We start from the raw sequence: 20,857 nt of genomic DNA on the forward strand, positions 1-20,857 counted from the left end.
CACACACTTTCCCTGCTAAAGTGTCTCACCTGGGGAAAAGTCATCAGCAATTCCAGCAGTTCTAATTGGACCGCAACCTGTCCAGTTTCCCTATCAGCGTCAAAGTTATTCTCCACCATCATTACCACCTCTAATCTGCCTGCAAAAGCCTGCATTGGAAGCAATTGCCCTGCCTGCTCTACGTATTTATGTTCATATGTATGTTTGTATGTATGTATGTATGCATTTATTTATTTTCTCTCTCTTTCCTGGCTCAGTACCACCAGCCTTGTCATGGCAACAAGACTTCTGAGCACTCTTCCTGGTGTCTGGCAGAAGAAAAGTCTAAAATGTACTGTGTGTGGACAGCACTAGACTTTTCCATTAAGAGAATTAAGCGACTTGCCAGCTTGTGTATTCCCTCCCCCTGTCCAAAAAAAAGAATAACCAAACACAAAGGCTGATGGGCTTGCCAGCGACGCTCAAGCTCTCATCGGCTCACCTATCGCCTCGCATCAGTCCCACACTGCTGGCGGAGACGTGATGGTGTAATTGTGTCAAAATTTCTGTTTTTTTTTTCATTTTTTCTCCCAGGTTTTGCCCACGAGACACTAATATGAGGAGAGGAGAATGAAGGCATTGACGCACAGCTATTTTCCCCAAGAAGTGTGCCAGGCAAGGTCTGCCTCTAGATCTGCTTTTCTTGTGCTCGCTTAATGGGCTTTGACAAGGTACGCCACGGTGCGCTCATCTCATTCGGCGGCACTTCTATGGGTGAACCTAACGCTACAGAAAAGCGCCCGCTGAGACACCGTTGTGTAGGAGAAGTGAGCAGAGTCTGACTGAATCACCTGCAGCTATGACTGCGTCGGTGTCAAACACGCGGGAACCACATAAGGCAGAGCACGTAGCCACGCAACCCAAGCGGCTTCACCGCAGCCCCTGATCGTGGTGTTTCATTTTGAAATTAAACTGCCCGTGCGCTCCCAGGGACCAATGATCAAACCATACCGCCACATTCTTGTTCTTGTTCCTGTGGCAACGCGTTGGCTTCCTGAAAAAATACCATATGAACATGAATAAGCCTATTATAGGAATATGAACACCATTATTATGATCTCCCTTTGCTCTGAATTCAGGAAAAACAGGTTCGGGTGGAGATGTTTGGCGGGGCAAAATACAACGGCAACAATAAGAAAACTATAAGACGTACAGGTAAAGCAAAAACGGCTACACCTCAGAAGTTTACGTGTGACCTTCCTGGTTGTATTGTGCCGCACAAAGGCAACAAATCTACCTTTAATTCATGTTCCTATTCCATACCCCTCCCTTCGCAAACACTGCTGCCGTGCATTAGTCATCCCTACCCCGAAAACCCATGTCTTTCCCATGGACTTTCACAGCACTCTTAGATTTCACATGGCAGGCAAGCTGCTGAAACGCTCACTGCACATCACCTCCGTACCCTCGGGATACGGTTCTGAATAATGGCAAGTTCACGGCAGCGTAATACAAAACCTCTTCCCATTTCGAAAAAAGAAAATGGAAGAAAAAGCACACGTCAACAGCCATCATACCAACGGTTGCATTGTTGACAGGAAACAGAAAAACAACAACTAAATCAGACGAGCAATCCTACAGCAGCAGTAAATAACAGAAATAATTCAAACCTCAAACGGTCCAGCTATTTGGCAAGAATAATCAGGACGAGATCCCATGAACCTAAACAAGTGACCAACAGAAACAAAGAGGATGAAACAATGTCATAAGGAAGTCTTGCCAGAGCAAACAAAATCAAGGACCTTCATCTAGTCATGCATCCATAAGAGCAGAGGATGAACCAGATGTGTGGTGTAATAGTATCACATCTCCTTCACCTCAGTTGCTCTTATTGTGTCCTGCAGTATATTTGCACAGCTAATCACACAATGCCGTGCCCTGCATTTTTGTAAATCAGCCCCTCCTGGTACTTTGTACGTATACAAAGTAACAGGGTCCCGTTGATAAAGGCATCAGCCAAATAAATAATCGTATAAAAGCGGCATTTAAAACACGGCACCAGAGACACAGCTGGCAGAGAATGGCCAAGTGTAGACAAAGCACGAGTCACCTTTTTTCCTTCGTCTTTTCTTCTCCAGAGAGAAAGCAGAGGTGGCAAATTGAAACGGCTTGCATCACCATTCATCAAATAATTTGTCTTCCCCCAGTGACAGCACCATAAATTAAAGCAATGCCACGGTCTCAACCTCCACTGGGACATCGCTAGAGCAAGACACCAGCCTGATTGACTTTAATTTCTCAGCTTTCCTTGGGTAATCAGTGGCGGATGCATATTTTAAATTTTCAGACTCACAAGTACCCAAAAATTTAATCAGACTCCTTTGTCTTGTTCCTCAGATCATATACAAAAATAAATACAATCATCTGGATATATTAAAACAAAATTAAAAACTTGTCTGGAATTATACATAGTCAGTCTAGATATTTGTAAACATCTTTTGAAGGAGGACTGAAATGTGATTCAATAGGCTGTTGAAAACTCTGTTTTTATGTTTTTCTGCTGAAATAATTTGAAAAAGCGCACTGCGGCAGACACACAATATTAAGCACTAGAAACACTGATGTGCAAGGCCTTGTTAGAATTTATGCACACAATGGGATTTAATTATAATTGTTCCACTGCATATAAAACAAATTGATTTTGTAATACTGAATGCACTGTTTGTTGTTGTTGTTGTTGTTCCTATTTTTAATTTAAAAAAGCACAATCTAATGTCTTTGTCTAGGCTTTCATTTTACAATAGCTGTGCAAGAGCATTACTCCAACAGAGACATCACAGATTTAGTGTGAGTTTTCAATCGGACATTTTAATGTTTGATCCTAAAGAAAATATACATACTTTCATTCTTTTTTCTTTTTAAACCGTATTGCAAATGTATTCACCCCCTTCGCTGTCCTTGAAATGGATGTACAACTATTTCAGATTTGCCACTGGCTAGGAATCTCTCGTTACAAAAATTCTCAAATTAAACAAGCTAATAACCAATTAGAACAATGCACTTTTTAAACAGATGTTGTGGAAAAACTAATATTTTTGGAGTTACTAGAAGGAAAGCATGCTTGTATTTTGCACAGATATGCTCCAATTGTTTTGGCAAGACTATTGTTAACAGCAATATCTGAAAGCTTCCTGTTTTACTGACCAGGATTTCCTTTCCAGGATTTTTTCCATAAACATTCCCTCCAAGCTTTTGGGGTTCTGATATCTGATTCAAATCAGAATGTATAAATAGTTCGCCTTATTTAAATCTACAATAGCACAGCAAAGAACATTGTGAAATGATTAATAAACAAACAAAAAAGAAGGATCAGGACACATTTATTCCTGCCAAGAGAACAGCTGCCGAGCTTCCTGGTTATTCAGGAAAGGACATAAGGAGGTGAAAATGAAGACAGACAAAAAAACAAAACAAATTGTAAGTTTTAACAGGAAAGTTATTAACACTATGAAAGATGTCACAAAGAGACAAAAGAGTCAAATTCTTCACTGTGCATCGTCTGACAGTCTTTGAAACAAATCAACTTTGCCAGGAACCTAGTTTTTACACACGAAGCAGGGTTTTCAAACAGAAAGGCTCAACAATGGAGCAAAGCATTAAAATGTGAATTTTTCATTAGGGAAGCTGCCCTCTTCGTCTCCTCGGCAACACCAGATGATTATGTATCTATATTGTAAATGATGTATGAAAACTGCTAGAGAAAGGAGGAAAGTGTCATTTTCCTGTCAGGAGCGCTCAGATGTGTGGATCCTGGGATAAGCAGCGCACTGCGTCTCGCCATGTTGACAGATTTAAGCTGCTCCAGCGTATTAGCTGCTCGGTTCTCGGAGCGCAATACTTGTTTTCCGAGTTGTGTGGGAGTTGGACTTTATCATCAAAAGAGCGGAGAAACGGTTTTGCCAGAAGCCCTCGAATATGATGAGGATTAGGAATATCAAATTAGTAGCTTCTTTTTATTTGCTAGTTGTTTTTATGGGTTTTATTCTTACATGTATTCTATTGAGCTACAACAGCAATCTGAGAGTAAAGTGGGGATTTGTTTCTCCTATTTTTAAATCAGCAGAATATATTTACCTCAGAATGTGTGATAGGTTGTCATCAGTAGACGTGCACAATCGTGTTGTTGTTTTTCTTGGCGACAAAACTCATTTTCTAGTCAGTGGATGTGTACAGTGTATTTGCTCCTACGCACTTTAAATTAACATTGGACTTCACTTGAAAAGGACTGGGTTTGCTGACACAAAGGGACCATGCATATAAAATGAAATAAAACGTATATGTCCTTATTTTACACAGTAGGAAAACCATCCAGACTACAGTAAAGACACGCAGATGCACAGACACACACACACACACACCACACACAGACACACACATACACAGACATGCACACATACCACCTTCCATGACTCCTGACATGCAATTAATCCCGTGTAAACGTGACCGCCCCTCCGAGGCTGGGGATTAGCATTCAGCAATTTAACAGCCCCTTCCCTCAGCCACAGATGACGGGCAACGCGCCCCACGGATATTGGAAAAGGCTGTCAGGCCGTGTGATGGAGAGCGGCAGGGCGCAGGGACTGGGGCGGAATGACCGCAGACCGACGGGCTCATCGGACCGCCCCACCGCGCGGCCTGGCCTTAGTCAAGCACGCAGCCTACTCATTAGGCCCTGCTAATGGGGTAGCGACCTCTCGGGAGCGCAGGAATTCAGCACCCGAGGCACTTCTGTACCGACTTCTGCACGGTTGCTAATGATTAAAGGACCACTTTGAGATTCTATATGGCCATGTTACTGCGCTCCCGTACATTAGAGTGCTTTATGTGGAATGTATTAGATTTTATTTTGGGGTTTGTCTTCTTTTTACTATGATTTGTTTTAAATGGGTCGTTATCAGTCTCCTTCAGTTCACCCTCTCTCACAAACAGATCAATCTGGACATTACCAGACATTATTTTCAATGTCTTCCGCTACCGGCCATTAGGGCTGAACCAAACTGCTGGTCTGGGGAAGTAAAACCTGCCTTTCCGTACCACATGACCCCTTATGTTCCCTCAGGGATTCCCAGAGCAACAGGGAAAACTCACAGACAGGTCATTCCCCCACCCCTCTCCTCTCTCTCCCTCCAGTAAAACCAGAAACACACGGCTGCGGTGAAGAGTCGGCTTTGGCTACGGACCCTGGCAGCAAGGTCCAGTCAGTGGTAATGAGTCTGTGAAGAATCAACCAATTGCTGGTAGCAGTTCAGTGCTGTGATTTTTATTTGGATAGTTAAAACTCCCTGGAATCAGTAAAAAGGCCGCTGTGTAAATGTGTAAATGTTTTCTTCCATAATCAGCCCCAATGAGACACATAAGAATGTCAGGTTTGAGGCAGAGTTTTTTTTATGTATACATGTTTCTCTTTACAGGGCAGAGGAGCCAAATATGATGAACGTGGCCCTGAAAAAATCCTCTGTGAAGTAGTAGTGTTTCAGTATTAAGAGAAAGAAGGAATGGGGCTGTGTGAGTCAGGTGTTTTATCAAAAGGTATGTTACAGAGTTAAACCCCTCGCCTGAAACTGAATGACAAGAACACAGAATCGTTTTGCTAGAAGTAGAGAGGGCAGAGATCATTTAAAAGTAGATAAAACTAGGAGAAAATAATAAGCACAGAACCTGAGGGGTCAAACCTAGGGGCCAATATGGAGTGTGGGGGAAGTCGGCCATTATGGTAGCAAAGCTTCAGACGTCCCTTGGAAACGGAGCCGCAGAATGGTGTGACCGCAGCCTGACCTGCCCATGACACGGCTACACAAGCAGGCCTGCCCAGGAATACAAAGTGAAGACTTTTAATCTCCTGCCTGCCTGGGCTGAGCTCATTAAGGCTTTTCCATCTCTCCCCTCTTCCTATCTCATGGCCATTCTGGTGAAGAGATGTTTTTTTCACCAGAATGGACATGATATAGGAAGAGGGGAAGGGGAGGGTGTCGGAGGGGGAGGTGCGGTCTGTGCATGAGAAGCCAAGACCGAGAGATACTTCATAATTTCCTCCAGACGGGTGCAGGCCGAACCACTGGAGTCTCCGGTGGCTGGAGATTGCATCTGATCGGCCTCATCAGTCAAACTATCGATCTAATTTTGAAATCAGTCAGAATATGCGGACGGAGCGAGCAAGAGATGGAGCAAGGGAGGGGAGGGAGAAATCGCTTCTGAAATTAGTGCGATGATCGAGGTGAATTAGATAGCATGTTAAATTAAAACTCCAGCCCTCGATGAACACAGACTGATCTGCCTGCTTGACAATGTGTGGTGTAATCTAAGACACACACGGGACAGTGACTCACTGGTTGTGAAAGAGCGAGCGATCAGCTCTTCAGTATTTATCGTGACACCTCAAGGTGCTAAACGCACGCAAGAGGACTCTGCAATCAGGGCCCCTGTGAGGTGGTGTCTCCCCCGGGCGGCCCCCAAGGCTAGGGACCAGCCATTGTGTGAACGATAAAAATAACATTTAAAAGCATGTTGAAGAGACGGCAGTCAAAACACGTGGCTACATATGACACTATCGTTTGAAACCCAGATACTTGCTCTCCGAATGAATCCAAACACAGTTTTGAGACCAACTTCACAGCCTCCATCAACAGCTGCTGATCTCTGGCAGGAATGTACAGGAGCCGACTCTGCACACCTGTGTTGAGTCCCGCCTTGTGCAGCGCATACATCCCCCCCACCACACACACACTCCTGTCATAATAATTCTGAATTACGGCCCACTTTAATGTAGCAGTCTTATCACCGCAGTAGCTTATATTACCTGCCAGCGCTCTGTTGGGGCTTCAATATCATCACCCGAGACACCAAACACAGCCCACCGCGGCCCCCATGGCGGCCAGGGCCCAGAACAAAGTGCTTCTTTCACACGCCGCCGCACAATGCAGTCTAGACTGAGCCGCACCAGGATTCAGGAGGGTGTTTATGGCCCCTTCCCCACTCGAGTCAAATAACAGGGAGAGATCTGCCTGCGGCTCTTGTACTGCCCTTCAGCAGAGTCCAAGAAGCGCAGAGGGCTCGGAGCGGAGCACAAAAAAACATTCAGATCGGTTTCAGCTTCAAATTATGGAAAACCACACAAACCATTCACCGTTTCGCCTGCAAAAACATACAGCCAGATAGAGCAGATGTGTTGAACAAGCCTCAAAGACAAGTTGGGGCGGTTACCTCAGCTTTACTCAGTGCTGTTTGTTCAGATTGGCGGGGTAAAATTCCCACCCCACAGCAATTTACCCCAACACACAATTTGTTCATTATAGGAAATTGAAATGCTTTCCATCCAGGTGTTGATGACAACCGTTGACCTCTTTCTATTATCATGTGGGCCCAATTTTTGGATTCATCTATTTATGGAACACAAATTCAGTTTATGTAAATGAAGCTTTCAGAGACCGAACTAACATGACAGTATTTGGCAAAGGCAAAGAGAAGCTCCATAATTTATAATGTTTTTCTTCTCTAATGTGAAGTCCAAAAAAACAGACCACAGAGACTGTCAAGTTTTAACCCATCCCACCCAACTACCATTCTACTAAACTGTAGGTTATATTAAATGGTTTAAAAGTTTGATGTATTAATTATTTATAGCGTAATTAATTTAGGATGTTTTCCTTTCAAAAGACATTCCATTGCCTGATAAACAGTAAAACCACTACTGTAAGCCACGGGATCTGTCTGTGTAAAAACATATAAACACCAAGGAATAACAAAACTAAACAATGCAAACACCACATAGCTTAATTTAAGGTACAGTAATTAGTTATTGAACACAACTGTAGCAGCCTATACATCACAGTGTTTCCAGATTCCCCTAAAGAACACAGAATGGAGGAGAAATGGCTTCCATATCATTAGACCCGAGCTTATACAACAGCTGTTTTGGCAAAAATCAATCAGTTTCTCAAGTAAATCCTTTACTTATATCGCAATGGGATTACATTTGTTTTTTCACTCTCTCTCTCTCTCTCTCTCTCTCTCTCTCTCTCTCCCACACTAAAGAAAAAGTTCCCCCACGACCCCGCATTGGGGACTAATTAAACGATTTTCAATGCAACAGTGCAGCACTCATACAACGTGCTTTGGTACCATAAAGTGGGGTCTGCAGGATGGCCTCGTGGGTGGGGGGCAGGGAGGACCTCAGTTCAGTGCTTTGCCAGCTTCTCAAATCGGGACCAGGATGTGGACTGTGGGTGACTAAAGCAGGCGTGTGATTTCTGGGTTGCCATGTGACTTGCAGAAAATATCGTTTGCTTGATTGAATGTGTGTAACCACCCTCTCAGCTGCACTTTCACTGGAAACCTTGCGGCTGGTTCTACAGCTGTAAAACCCTCAGCGTTTATCAGGCATCCATTCCGGTTAATGGGAAATGCATCTCGGGAAAACAGTGCTTTTAAACAGATATGGGCAACACAGGCTGAAGCTGAAGGTCTTAAACCCTCTGGCCCTTTTATATGTCTAAACATCACTCCGATCGCTTTAAAACTGGCCCCACAACCGTCCTGTCAGTTTTCATCACATAATGTCGACCTTTACATATATCGGCTTGCTTTTCCTCTCAACAAGTCTCCATCTGCAACACGATCGCCTTGTAAAGCACGTTCTTACCAAAACATGCGAGTGGTAAAGAACTGCAAACAAAGTAGATCGTCCACCGATGTGCTCGAAGTAAACAAACACGAGATTTCCCCTGAATAAAAACACACACTTACAACAAATAATTAAAAAAAAAAGGAAAGGAAAAAACACACTACGACCGAGAAAGTGTGGTGAGTTCATTACTGTAGTGTTAAAACAGCAGGATGGCCAATTAGCAGAAGGTTGGAGATAGTCGATCTTGGAGACAGCAAGGCCCCTGATTAGCGAGGCCGAGATCAAAAGAAACGGAGATCAAACGGTTTGCGATTCGAGAATATTTAACAAGTCTGGTACACACACTTGACAAATGTGTTTGAGAAAGTGGGCAAGTCTATCAAACTGCAAATCTAAGACAATACATTATTGAGAGATGAAAAATCGGTGTGCTCCTGGCACAATAAGCGGACGGGAGCAAAACGCATTAGCGTCGGGCACACACTTCTAAAAAAAAAAAAAAAAAAAAAAGCTAATAAATCGCATAGTGACAAATGTACTTCCTCTCTGACACCTGGCAACACGGGCTGGAGATTTATTCAGGGTGGGGTGGACCAGGTTCTTATCATGATTCCTCAGGTTCATTTAACATTCTCTGCATTTAGACCACCACAATTTCAGGGTACGATTACCAGCCCCTTTTTTAGAATAACATGAAAAATAAACACCCCCCACTGCAGAAAATCTACAAAGCAAGCATTTATTTTGCTGTTGTTAATCTCAAAGTTTTTTTGTGCTTCTTCCCCTTGTTGTTTTTATTCCTTTATTAAATGCAGTCCAAACTGTAAAAAGAGAGAGAGGTCTACAGTGGCCCCCAATATCAGTATGTTCATTACAAACAGGAACACTATCCATCCCGTGTGCAAAACGAGTTTGTACACGAGACGTTTCAATGCCCAGAATCGATCATCAAACCCGTCCGCATCCAGAGACGATGGTCCATCTGAATAGATTCTCCAAGACAGGACTGTTTCCCAGCTTCCTTACTGTCTCCTGTATCCCGACACACTGTGTAATTCTGTTATTTAGCCATTGTTTTTCATTTTGCCTTCAGTCAGTTCGATCGGATGGCGTCTCTCCCTAATCCCAGACCAAAATGTAACCCTAATTTCATCTCTAAATTTAGCTACATTACGCAAAATAATGCTCTGTAAACAACCAAAATGCAATTGTAAAACTATTTCCAACCCTAGTTATCTCTATCCCTAATCAAAACTCATCTTTCTGTTTTTCCATTTTCATTATTGTGATTTGTTTGCTAGACAAAATGACAATTAATTAGCACCTCAGTCAATCATCTTTATTCTATTCTAAACCTGAGCCAACACTGACATGTCCTCATTCTGGCTGGGATACTGCACTGCATATCTAGAGCCCTTAATCTGTGGAACCGGGCCAGACTGGGGCACTGAGTGGATGCAGTCCAGCCACCGCTCAATACTCAGTTTTAATCAGAGGTAATGTGACACTACATCTCACCGATAAGGGAAATCCAAAGCAGGCAATGGCAATGCTTCTCTGAGGTTAGTCCTCAGTAAAATTAGTGTTTCCTTAAGGTTAGGGTTGTTTTTCTGCTTGCTCCATTGAATTGGGGGCAGATTTGTATGTGTTTAGCTTGACATTATGGCATTGCCTAGGGTTGTGGTTTGGGCTATAAACGATGCAGAGGGTTTGTCGATGGTGTTCAACATCCCTCCCGGGGTGACACTACAATGCAGCATCACAATTCAGACTAAACATCCCGAGTATAATATAGGCGTGAGGTTCATCGATTTGTATCCCTGCATGCCAATGAATAGACGTTTAAGATTATTTAAAAGTACATTGTTAAATCACTATGCCGTTTAAAAAAAGATTTCCATCCCAGCAGACTGTATCATGCTTCTCAGTACCTCAGTCTATCTTTTCAAACTACTGATATCTAAGAATAAGATTAAATCAATAATTGCATACTGGTCTCCTGCAGAAGGAAGCTACAATGTCGTTCTCAGCAAAATCAAAAACCTAACAGGCAGGGTTCCAGCGCATGCAGCAGAATCGCCGGCGAGCAACAACTCTGCTTAGTGTGTAATTTACGGCTGAGGGAGGAATGGGATTCGGAGCGGCAAAAACAAGGTGGGGTCACGTGACACTTGGCAGATTTATGCCTTTACCGAGGAATGGCAGGTACCAGCACCATCATACAAACAAATGTTACAAAGGACAAAGAAACATCACTCCTTATGCGGGTTCTTCACATAGTTTAAAGGCACGCACCACCAGGTATAACATTTCTCAGTGTTGTGATGTGTTGTAATACAGTAAGTGAAGGGTATCCACAAGTCACAGCCTTCTCTGACTTAACTAAGCAACATCTCAAAGCAAAAGACTTCTGTTTTAACTCAGGTTAACAAACACCTGCACATACTGGTACCTTCAATCTTTATTTTTTCTGTTTATCCGAGTTAACCAATATAGCACATTTTGGGGCCATACTTACTTACTCAGAATGACTCACAAACCTTCTTAATTCTGGATTTTTTTATAAAATCTCACATGGCATGAAAACCAGACTAGAACAAGGTTGGAATCAATCTAATTCAGCTAAATCCATTTTATTCACTTAAAAACTAACTTATAAAAGCAAAGGTTCATGAAAAAAACAGACCCATTCAATCAATTTAAGGTAAGTCTTTCAGAGATCTCCAGACAGCATCTGAAAGAGTTAACATCTAGACATTAAGAATGTATAGAAGGGTGTTACACTGCTTTCATAAGAGGGCTATTTCAGTTGCATTGGCATGGCAGTTCTCCATGGTTTCATTTGCTTGGGTGAACTCAACATCGCACTGCCCCCCCCACCTCTCAGGGAGAAACACAGAGTTTCCACTGGCCTGTGACTATGGAGCAGCCAGCATGAAAAAAATAAAGCCAAATAAAAATGAACAAAAAAAAATTGATTTAGCCGCACACTTCACACGGCATATGGTAATGACCTGCCACCTATAATCATGGAAAGAACTCACACTAAAAACAAAGCAAAAAAAAAAGATTTATCTTTGATCTATTTTTTTTTCTGTGTGGAGTATCTGTCCATTTGTCACCAATTCTCATCTTGTGAGGAGTAGCAGCTACCAATGGCTTTTCATTTCCAATTAGATGGAGGCACGCTTCAAAGAATATTTTTTTATTGTGGCTTGGTAACCCTAGATCGTACATCTCCGCAGAGATTGTGTATTATTTTGGATTCTTAGGGTTTTGTGAATATTAGCATAATCCAGTTATACTAGGGAATGTAATCTGGATTTATAATGATATGGACAAGCCCTCTGAACAGCAGGTTCGGTCCGGTATTCATTCTGTTAGACTAATACTGGAGACCACCGGGTACTAACAATATACAAGATAGCCTGGCCGTCATTCGGTTTGCAGTCCAGTTAAACCATCTGATATCATGGCGACCGGTTAACGGTTTTCTCATTCGTTTCTGCCGCCACTCCGGCTTTGGAGACAGCGCGCTCACTCGCATTTTTATTTTGTTCAAATATAGCTGTGGGCTGCAAATGAATTCATCCGATTTGAGTTGTCCTAATTGAAATCAAAATTCATCCAGAGTGAATTGATATTAGAGGAGCTGTATAAAGTGCTTACTGAGGCAAGCCCAAGTTTAAACAGACCATTAGGCAAGTCAAGTGTCTTCATAAATTGTAATTTGTCAATACGCCTTTAAGTTGCCTTTTCTTTTTTTTTTTCCCCCTACTTTAAATTTATTTACACACTGTTCAATACCCCTGGGCATCTGCGGTTAACTCGAGCTGCTGTTCTTTCTGCTGCAAATCCAATTTAGCCAGTGCTCGGCTTTGCGGAGGTTTGTAAAAAAAAAAAAATCAAAGTTTCTTTATTTAAGGAATTTTCTACAGTTCTCTGAATATCAAAAAGTAAACCAGTGCTATTTTAACCCCCCACCGAGTGAAGACTCTTTAAACGCTACAGGAGACTGCGGCCCAAGACAAAAATCGTATTTTATGAATGAAAGTCACACACAGTAACTCTCTGAAACAGGCCCGATCTCCCGATTCTCTATATCTAACCACCTGCAGTCGCTGGTATCTGAGCATCACATCCAATACAGCAAAACAAGCCGTTGAAGTTTAAGAGCTCGACTTGCAAGGCGATGAGAAAACAGATAGCTTCTGAGAAAAGAAACCTATTGTTGAGCTTGGGAAGAGGAGGGCATAGGGGAAAAGTAAACACAAATGTGGTTGAGATTCACGGTCAACTCTTAACCCCCGCCAATCTCAGAGGATATCCTTTGGCGAGATGTTAATTCTCTGTATCTGCCCTTGGAGCATTTAAACATGCATGGTATGGGGACACAAACAGCTTTTTTCATATGTATACAGAATTACATTTACTTATTTCACCTTGTGACCTTTTCTTTTCTTTTCTTAATTATAAGAATGAGATCTCAGACGTGCGTGAGATTTAATTTTAAGAGACGTCAGTAATTAGATTCATAAATCGGGGGCAGAATGGCGATAAGTCTATTACTCGGGTTATGCAAGGGACATTAAACTTGAAAATTGTTGCCGGATAATGTTTACTGCGTTACTTTCCTATTAAATGAAAGCAGGGCCTTATTAAAGAAAGCCATGGACTCCCTGAACCGCTGACCTGTATTAAAGAGGTATAATATTCTGTGTACAATGTGCAGTAAATCACTCCTCGAGGTTCGACCGAACACCAACGCCTTGATGTTTCCTAGCAACCTCTGCTGAGGCGTTTGGTCTTTGTTTTGGGATCTTTTTACAAACTATCAAAACACAAGCACACAAAAAAGCTCACTTCTTTTAAGACTGTTTGGGTCTGTGACCAATGTACAGACGCACACTCAGAGAACACTGTGGTTTTATTTTGTCAAGGGCAAACCAGTACAGCTCCTAGGGGGGAAAAAAGGCTTATTTATTTTTCATGTCATTTTTCTTTAATGAAAAATGACAAAGTGTGCACTATTCAGTATCCGGTCTTTCTTGTAAATTCTACTGAAATCCTATTAGCTTAAAAGCTTAGATATGTCTTAACCCAGGGTAAGATATTTTGGTACTAAAAAGAAAACAACTTGCTACCCTTCCAGTGGATAGTTTGCCGATTTTCTTGGTTTGCTGATATCAAACCGTTTATGGGGCGTTTTTCTTGTTCGGTCAGACAAACGCATTTTAATCTTTACAAACCGCCCGACGTAATCACGACTTCAAATAAATCCTCGGCCAATTTCATTTCAGAAGGGGAAGACATCACTTAAATTACAGCATCTGGTGCAAATATATGCAGGCTGCAACACGACACATATTTGGCAAACGCGACTACTCAAACACTGGGATGAAATCTTCAGGTCAGATGATGTCAGTCATGGCTTTTCAGTCACGTCTGATTAGAAACTGTATCATTTAATAATGGAAGGCTAAACTCAACCAACTAAAAGGTGATATCCAGCATACCCTTGCTAAATATGAGCAGAACGATATTTTAATACTGGCAGCTGGGAAAAAATAAACCATCAAGCTAAATAAAAAAGGTTTGACAGGGAAGTCAAAACCTCTATGCTATTCTAAAATGAATTAAATTAACCCAACGCTATCCTAGTGTACTTCATCGTGGTAATGTATATATTCAGGTGTCACAGGTGTGTCAGGTGTGTCAGTGCAATTGCTTGGCACAGCGAGGGGAGAGAGGGGTTCACAGTTTTGGGCTTGGTTTGCCCTCACACTCACCTGCCGCAGTCTGCATGTACCCCGCCAGCGTGCACACCCTGCGCTCGCACGCTCCGCCGGGCAGGAACACCGTCACGATGGCCAGCAGGGAGCTCACCGCCAAGAGAGCACAGCCGCCTGAACACAGCACCGCACTGGTCTGGAAAACAGAGACAAGACGTGGGTCAGACGCAGGCTCTGAGCTGGTCCCACGTGGGTGCGGGACCCCAGAGCGGAGAGAGAACTTCTGAGAAACAAAATTGGGTTTGGGGTTGAGTGAGAAATGAATGAAGAGAAATATCCCAGGAGCAACATGCCTAATTGTCCCCAGCAGCTCCTGTTGAACAAGCTTATAAAGCAGACACCAGGAATGTTTGTCTGGGAGTGAACAGACCAAGGCGGCAAAGAAAGTCACGAAACAAACAGAGCTTACAGACATTTTTGAGTGTCCCACCCACCACCCACCACCCACCACCCACCCCACCCCTCACCCCACCCCTGTTTTCATGGACTTGAGAGTAAGCAGCTAATAAGATCAAAAACTTTCATCTCTTCTACACAGTACTGATTGCTCCACTGATTAACAGAATCCCTTTCCAAAGCGGAGCATCTGGTTTGCAAATTCCCAGCTATGAAGTCGTTGCCTCGCCCCTCTCTGCTGAGGAGTTTGATCTCGCAGGCTCTTCGTTAGGGCTTTCGTCTGGCGTTTGATGAGCAGCCACCTCCTCATTCGACAGCCAATCGAACAATATTATTCAGCCGGTTGGGAGTGCGTCCCAGGAGTAATTAGCATTCTAACTGCGGCGATAATGGTGAATGTATTACATGCATGAGGGGAATTATGCAACTGATACAAGTGTCATTAAGCGTCTTCGATGTGTTTCAACACTCTGACTGACAGATACAAAAATTAAGAGAAAGAAGGAGCCGGGGATGAACAAAGAAATCAAGCCTGACAGGGGATTTCATTAAAATGTACTTAGCAATGAAGTACAGCCCTAGTAATTGGAATTATTTTTTCTCAGGTTTTATAAAAATAACAAATACATTTAATTAAATAATAAATTAAATTATTTTAGACCCCGAGTGATGCCGCTGTATCCTACGCCTAGGCCTTACATTGACGCCATGCCGTCACATTACAAGAACACAGGCTACACTCTCGTAAACATAATTTACAGTGGTGAGTGGATCTAAAATTAAAGGAGCTGTGGATTACAAACGCAAAACGACTGGTGACGTCCCATTTCGCCGCAGAGTGCCGGCTAATGATGGTGAGAGTTCACCCCATCCACCTCGGATATTGGAAAGCCATGCAGGGTCGTGGAGATAATAAATACATGCACGTATACATACATATACATAAATGAAATGGAAGCACGTGAAGAAACGATAAAGTTTCAAGCTTCAAACGGTATTCATGTATGCACAGGAATGTCTCTTTCTAGTTCTTTCTAGTTCAGTAATCCCTGTCTGAACTCCCCCATTATGAATTCAGAATGAAAAACCACAATAATGGCAATATTACACAACGGGGTACGAGAGCTTGTTTACCACAGTTTGCATAATTTCTTGGCTGGGGCTGAAATTTCCCTTCAAGCTGCACTTGATAGGTTTAGGTCTATCGGAAACCTGGTGGAAATCCACACACGCCGCACTTATTATTTTGGCGGCTCTCCTTGCCCTAAAATCAACTGCCTGCTAATGTGTGTTAAGAGCTCCTTGATTGGTTTTTAATTACACATCAAAATTGTTTTAGCAGACAACCAAATGAAATCAAAATGCACTGATACAAATAAATGAACGATTTGGCAGAATACAAAGTTTCGTTTTCAGTTCAATGCCCGTGGAGCCCCAGAAGCCAAGGCCAGGAGATGCACAGTAGTTTAAGCAGCTTCTAGGTTCTGAAGCATTGTTGAAACATCGGCAGAGACAATTCTACCCTCATTACAGAGGGAGAAAAACTCCTACAGGCGGGAGAGGAGAACTAAGAGGCCTGTCACAAGAGCATTTTGTCGCCCAGGGCCTGCAATTTAATTTGTACCAAACCAGCACCAAACAGCCAAGAGCTTAAAAAAATGGGTCTCTAAACAGCTCTTAATTAGTTCCTTACAAGTTTTGATGAATGAACGCAAGGGTTGAGCGTGCGTACGGAAACAAAAACCTTCAACAGCAGGCACTTAAATTCCAGTTACACAGAGATTACAGCATAATAACTTTTTAATTAAGAAGCCGTACTTTGCGCAGAAGGAATTAAAACCAAAGGCCGGGGGTTATTAGTCTACTGATCTGAAATCTTTAGCACGTCTTTAGTATGTATGACTGTGTTTGCAAAAGTCCCGTTTCTCAGACTTTAATTTACTTTGTTGTGTAGGGGATATAAAAAGGTTGCTGTCAGCCATTGAAATGTTACTCTCTCTAATCTGTTCTTACATATGGCTAAGTGGGATAAAGGTGGGATTTGGGTTATTTAGCATCATTTAACCAATAACATTGCTTTAATTTCAACAGGCCCTGCGTTTCCGGAAATTACAGCACAGCCTCGTTAGAAAAGGAGATATTTCTTACACCTATCAGTTATTTTGATCTAAAATAAAAATAAACATGGGTTAATAAATCCATTCGGTATGTGATCGTCTCTGCTGGTCTTTTAGAATCAGATATGCTAAATCAGATCCAAACAGGAGCTAATGACAATCAATAAATAAATAAATAATAACGGCAATAATAAAACCACTGCGAACAGGAGTATAAAACCTCAGACAAGGCAGAAAGGTTTTCAGCCAACATAATTACTTCAGCAGGAAACCAGATTTATTGGAGCATATTATATTTCATTACAAAAATGTATTGGGTGTGTTGGGGGGGCACATCCAGAAGCTTCATTATTCCTTTCCATCTATTATAGAATTAAGCATTAGGGCCGTAAAAGGCATAATGTTATAAAAAGGAACCCACCCAGGTTTCTGGCCTTTTCATGGTTTGTGAAGTGTTTATTACTGGGTGGGGGGGTAATTTACAGTTTCATTAGTTTCTGTAAAAGGGATTTACATTGGAAATGAAAGTCAGCTCCCTTCCCTCCAGGCACAAGATTTCCCAGTAAATCTGAAAAGTTTCGGCGGTTCGTGACCGGCTCCCGTAAAGTGAGTCCGTCACCGTTACGCCAAAACCTGCAGAAGGGCATCTGATCCAGGGATATTAGAGATACCATACACTAGCTATGAGTGATGAAAAACAGTCTTTAAACTCTATAAATACTGAGGTGGGATGAGACCCGCCATAAAAGTAATATTTTATTGGGTTTCGGCAGAGATCTGTTTAATATTGCCGCACAAAAGGAGAGCAATAAATGGTCTAATGCACAGAAGTAGAACATGGGATTTGAGCAATAATGTTCTTGCCACATTTCATATTGGTACCTCAGTAAATCTTCAAATCCTGATTACTTATTTTTTCTCCCCCCAAAGCCATGTATTCTTGAATGGCAATAAAGAATTTCATGGTCGTACAGATTTGCTCATATTAGTAATAGTGCCACATCACAGGGAACTTGAAAGGGCCTTGACATTAAAAGCGTCAAAGACACCTCTCTTCCTCCAACACAAACAAGCTATTTATCCCTCTGAAATATAAACACATTCCAGCACCATCGTCTCGCAAAAAACAGATGTACCTCCACAACTCTTTCATAGCTCAGAGCAGAGCACAAGGAGCAGGTGAGAACTGAGATGTGCTGGAAAATAAAAATGCTTACCTTTTCAGGAAATAGCTGCCAGGTCTAAACTACATGAAAACCCTTTAATTAAGTTTAAAAAGGAAAGCGCTGATAATCAGAAGCCTTGAAGTGTATGTGGAGTTACTTTGACTCTCTAGAGAGAAAATTAAGTAGGACGTTGTGTTTTTTCCCCCAACAGACATCTACAACATGAGTAGTTCTTGCAGTTAGGGTACAGGGACTGCATCTATTCCCCTTCTCAAATTGATGAAAATTGCAAAATTATTAGCTCTAACTGCCAGATGATATCCTACAGACATTGAGACAACATGCAGCAGCGCTGTGGTGAAATGCACCAGTCCCCCATCAGCCAAACCCTGGCAAGCACACACAACTGGGTTTCAACACACTGTAAAATCAACAGCGCGAGGGGACTCTGGCCAAACAAACAGTCCCGGCAGAGGAAGCCGCACAGACGAAAACAATTCTCCCGACAGACAAACAATTTCTGCAACCTATTGCAAAACTAGTCACGTTTTCCCCATTTCTGTCGGAGAACCGGTTTAGTTAATATTTGTTATTTTCTACATTCAGTTTAAATGTAAAACAAAAAAATAAATCCATTAAAGAGCTTGGGTCGATGAAATGACTGTGTCAGAAAGAAATGAGAGTTCATTATAGCAAACTACATCTGTTGTTTGGGGTTTTAAGCCTTTTTTAAAGCCGCTACAAAGAACACAGTGTACCATGCCAGAAAACTCCCGCACAACAGCCTATAGAAACAAGCGTGACCAATCGGCTGTGGTTAGCAGTGCTATTAGTGCCCCCCATCCTCCTGCTGGAGACCCACATTATCTGTAAATAAGTAGGTAATGCAATAACAATCACAGTAAAGTCTCCTCTTGACTTCTGCTTCCTGTACCGGCTCCTTCGCAGACTGATGCCGGGCTAATCCAAAGCCACGGATGGAGCTGCAAAACAGGAAAGAATCAGATTATCCCTGGTTATTAACACAGAGAGAGCAATACCCCTCTCAGAGAAACGGCCATGACTAGATCTCTCAGTTGGGCTTCAATACAGGAATGCAGGAGGTTGTCGATGCCTCTCTCTTCACTTAAAACATCTGGGCTAACGGCATCCCATTCCACACCGAGATACTGGCCTCCCCTCTCCCACCAGTCACCAAGAAATACCGTCTCTGACTCAGCCAAGAGACACATTCCCACTAATGGAGCATCATTTTAAAAAGTCAGGTTCCAGTGCAATTTTCTAACAATCAAAGCCTAAATCGTGCGCTACAAAGTGAGATCCATGCAGCACTCTTCACTTGGATGTGCATGGAAAAATGCAATGTATACACAAAGCCAAGAATTAGTGCAGCAGCCGTGGACTGTAACTCTCTGGCATCCCGGGGCTTTGTTCGGTTCTGTTCTTTGATGCGATTTTCGCTTGCTTGCAAAAAGGCCGTTTCATACCTCATTACCTGGGCTGCGTGTAACCTGCCAGGCTGTGCAGGGAGGATTGTTTCAGCAGGACGTCAGAGCGTACCTGCATGAAACCACCTGTCTCTTAACGATGATCGACTGTCACCTGAAAACACCAGCATAAGGAAGCCGTCCTGGCTAGGATGGGGGGGGGGGGGCAACTCTGACAAATGATTCTCGGCACAGAGGAGCTCTCAATTCGGGCTGTGCGCTGGAGTGAAGGTAATTATCTGCCGGTTAAGGAAAGGTAGTCACAGGAGGAGCTGTCAAAACAAGGCATGTTCACAACAAGGAGGGTCTCTGGTTACAGTGTGAAAAAGCAAACCTCGGTGTGTTCGCACAGGCAGGGCTGACGGCCCAAATTGATTTAATCTGTAGCATACTGAAGTCATTCCTGTTTTACAGGCCTTAAAAACAGCATGTTTACATCATTACATATATTATGTTATGTTATCGTCAGGGGCAGCCCGTGTGATACACTCAAAGCGGCCTGTATTTCATTGTCTTTTATAATTTAGAAATGACAGTTCGGAAGTTGCCATTACTTCTACAGAACATTGGGTGTCCATCTGAGTGATGAGAGTGAGTGAGAGGAAGGAAAAGTTTCTGAAAATAACCGAGAACTGAGATCACAAACAGAGATCAAGCTGAAGGAATTGGACAAAAGGTAAGGGGAGATGTTTGCAACAGGAGCTGATGAAAAGGCAATTCAAGGAGGTACAGATATGTTTGAAAATGGTATCCAGAGGCCAGAAGAAAACAAATCACCCCATAGTGTGCAAACCAACATACAGTGGGTGTAATACAATGTTTTGTGTAAAGTAAATGAACAAATAAATAAAAAGAGGGCTTTGAAACCACATTTGAACCCATGACCAATAGAATGAAATCATTGGTTGTCATTGTCAATAACAACACACAACCATCACGCCCATCTGGACGCAGACACAGGGAAGCCTCCAGCCAGAGAAAGAGGGAGGGAGGGAGGGAGAGACTGAATGCACAGGCAGTGTGACTTCTCTATGAACTCCCCCCAGACACCCCCCAGCCTCACTGCCACACAGATCCCACATTAACAAGAAAGGGAATGACGCGTTCACTTTCATTACTATTTTGGTTTACCGTGTCATTTTCTGGCTTAATATACCAAAGCCTTACAGCTCTCTCTCTGAATTGCCTACCTGTATCTCTCTCTCAGGCTGTGACTGTGTTGTGGGCGACAAAATTG

General features: G+C 42.6%; 1 protein-coding gene across 1 annotated transcript in view; it reads right to left on the bottom strand.

The window, feature by feature from the left end:
• The window catches only part of lhfpl7 (LHFPL tetraspan subfamily member 7), a 78,992-nt gene that overhangs the window by 45,344 nt on the left and 12,791 nt on the right, over nucleotides 1–20,857 (bottom strand). Inside the window, exon 2 of the mRNA XM_066695758.1 lies at nucleotides 14,452–14,590. Within this exon, the coding sequence (XP_066551855.1) occupies nucleotides 14,452–14,590 (139 nt within the window). The remainder of the gene's footprint in view (nucleotides 1–14,451; nucleotides 14,591–20,857) is intronic.

The sequence above is a fragment of the Amia ocellicauda genome, chromosome 22 (genome assembly GCF_036373705.1).
Source record: "Amia ocellicauda isolate fAmiCal2 chromosome 22, fAmiCal2.hap1, whole genome shotgun sequence".
NCBI lineage: Eukaryota > Metazoa > Chordata > Actinopteri > Amiiformes > Amiidae > Amia > Amia ocellicauda.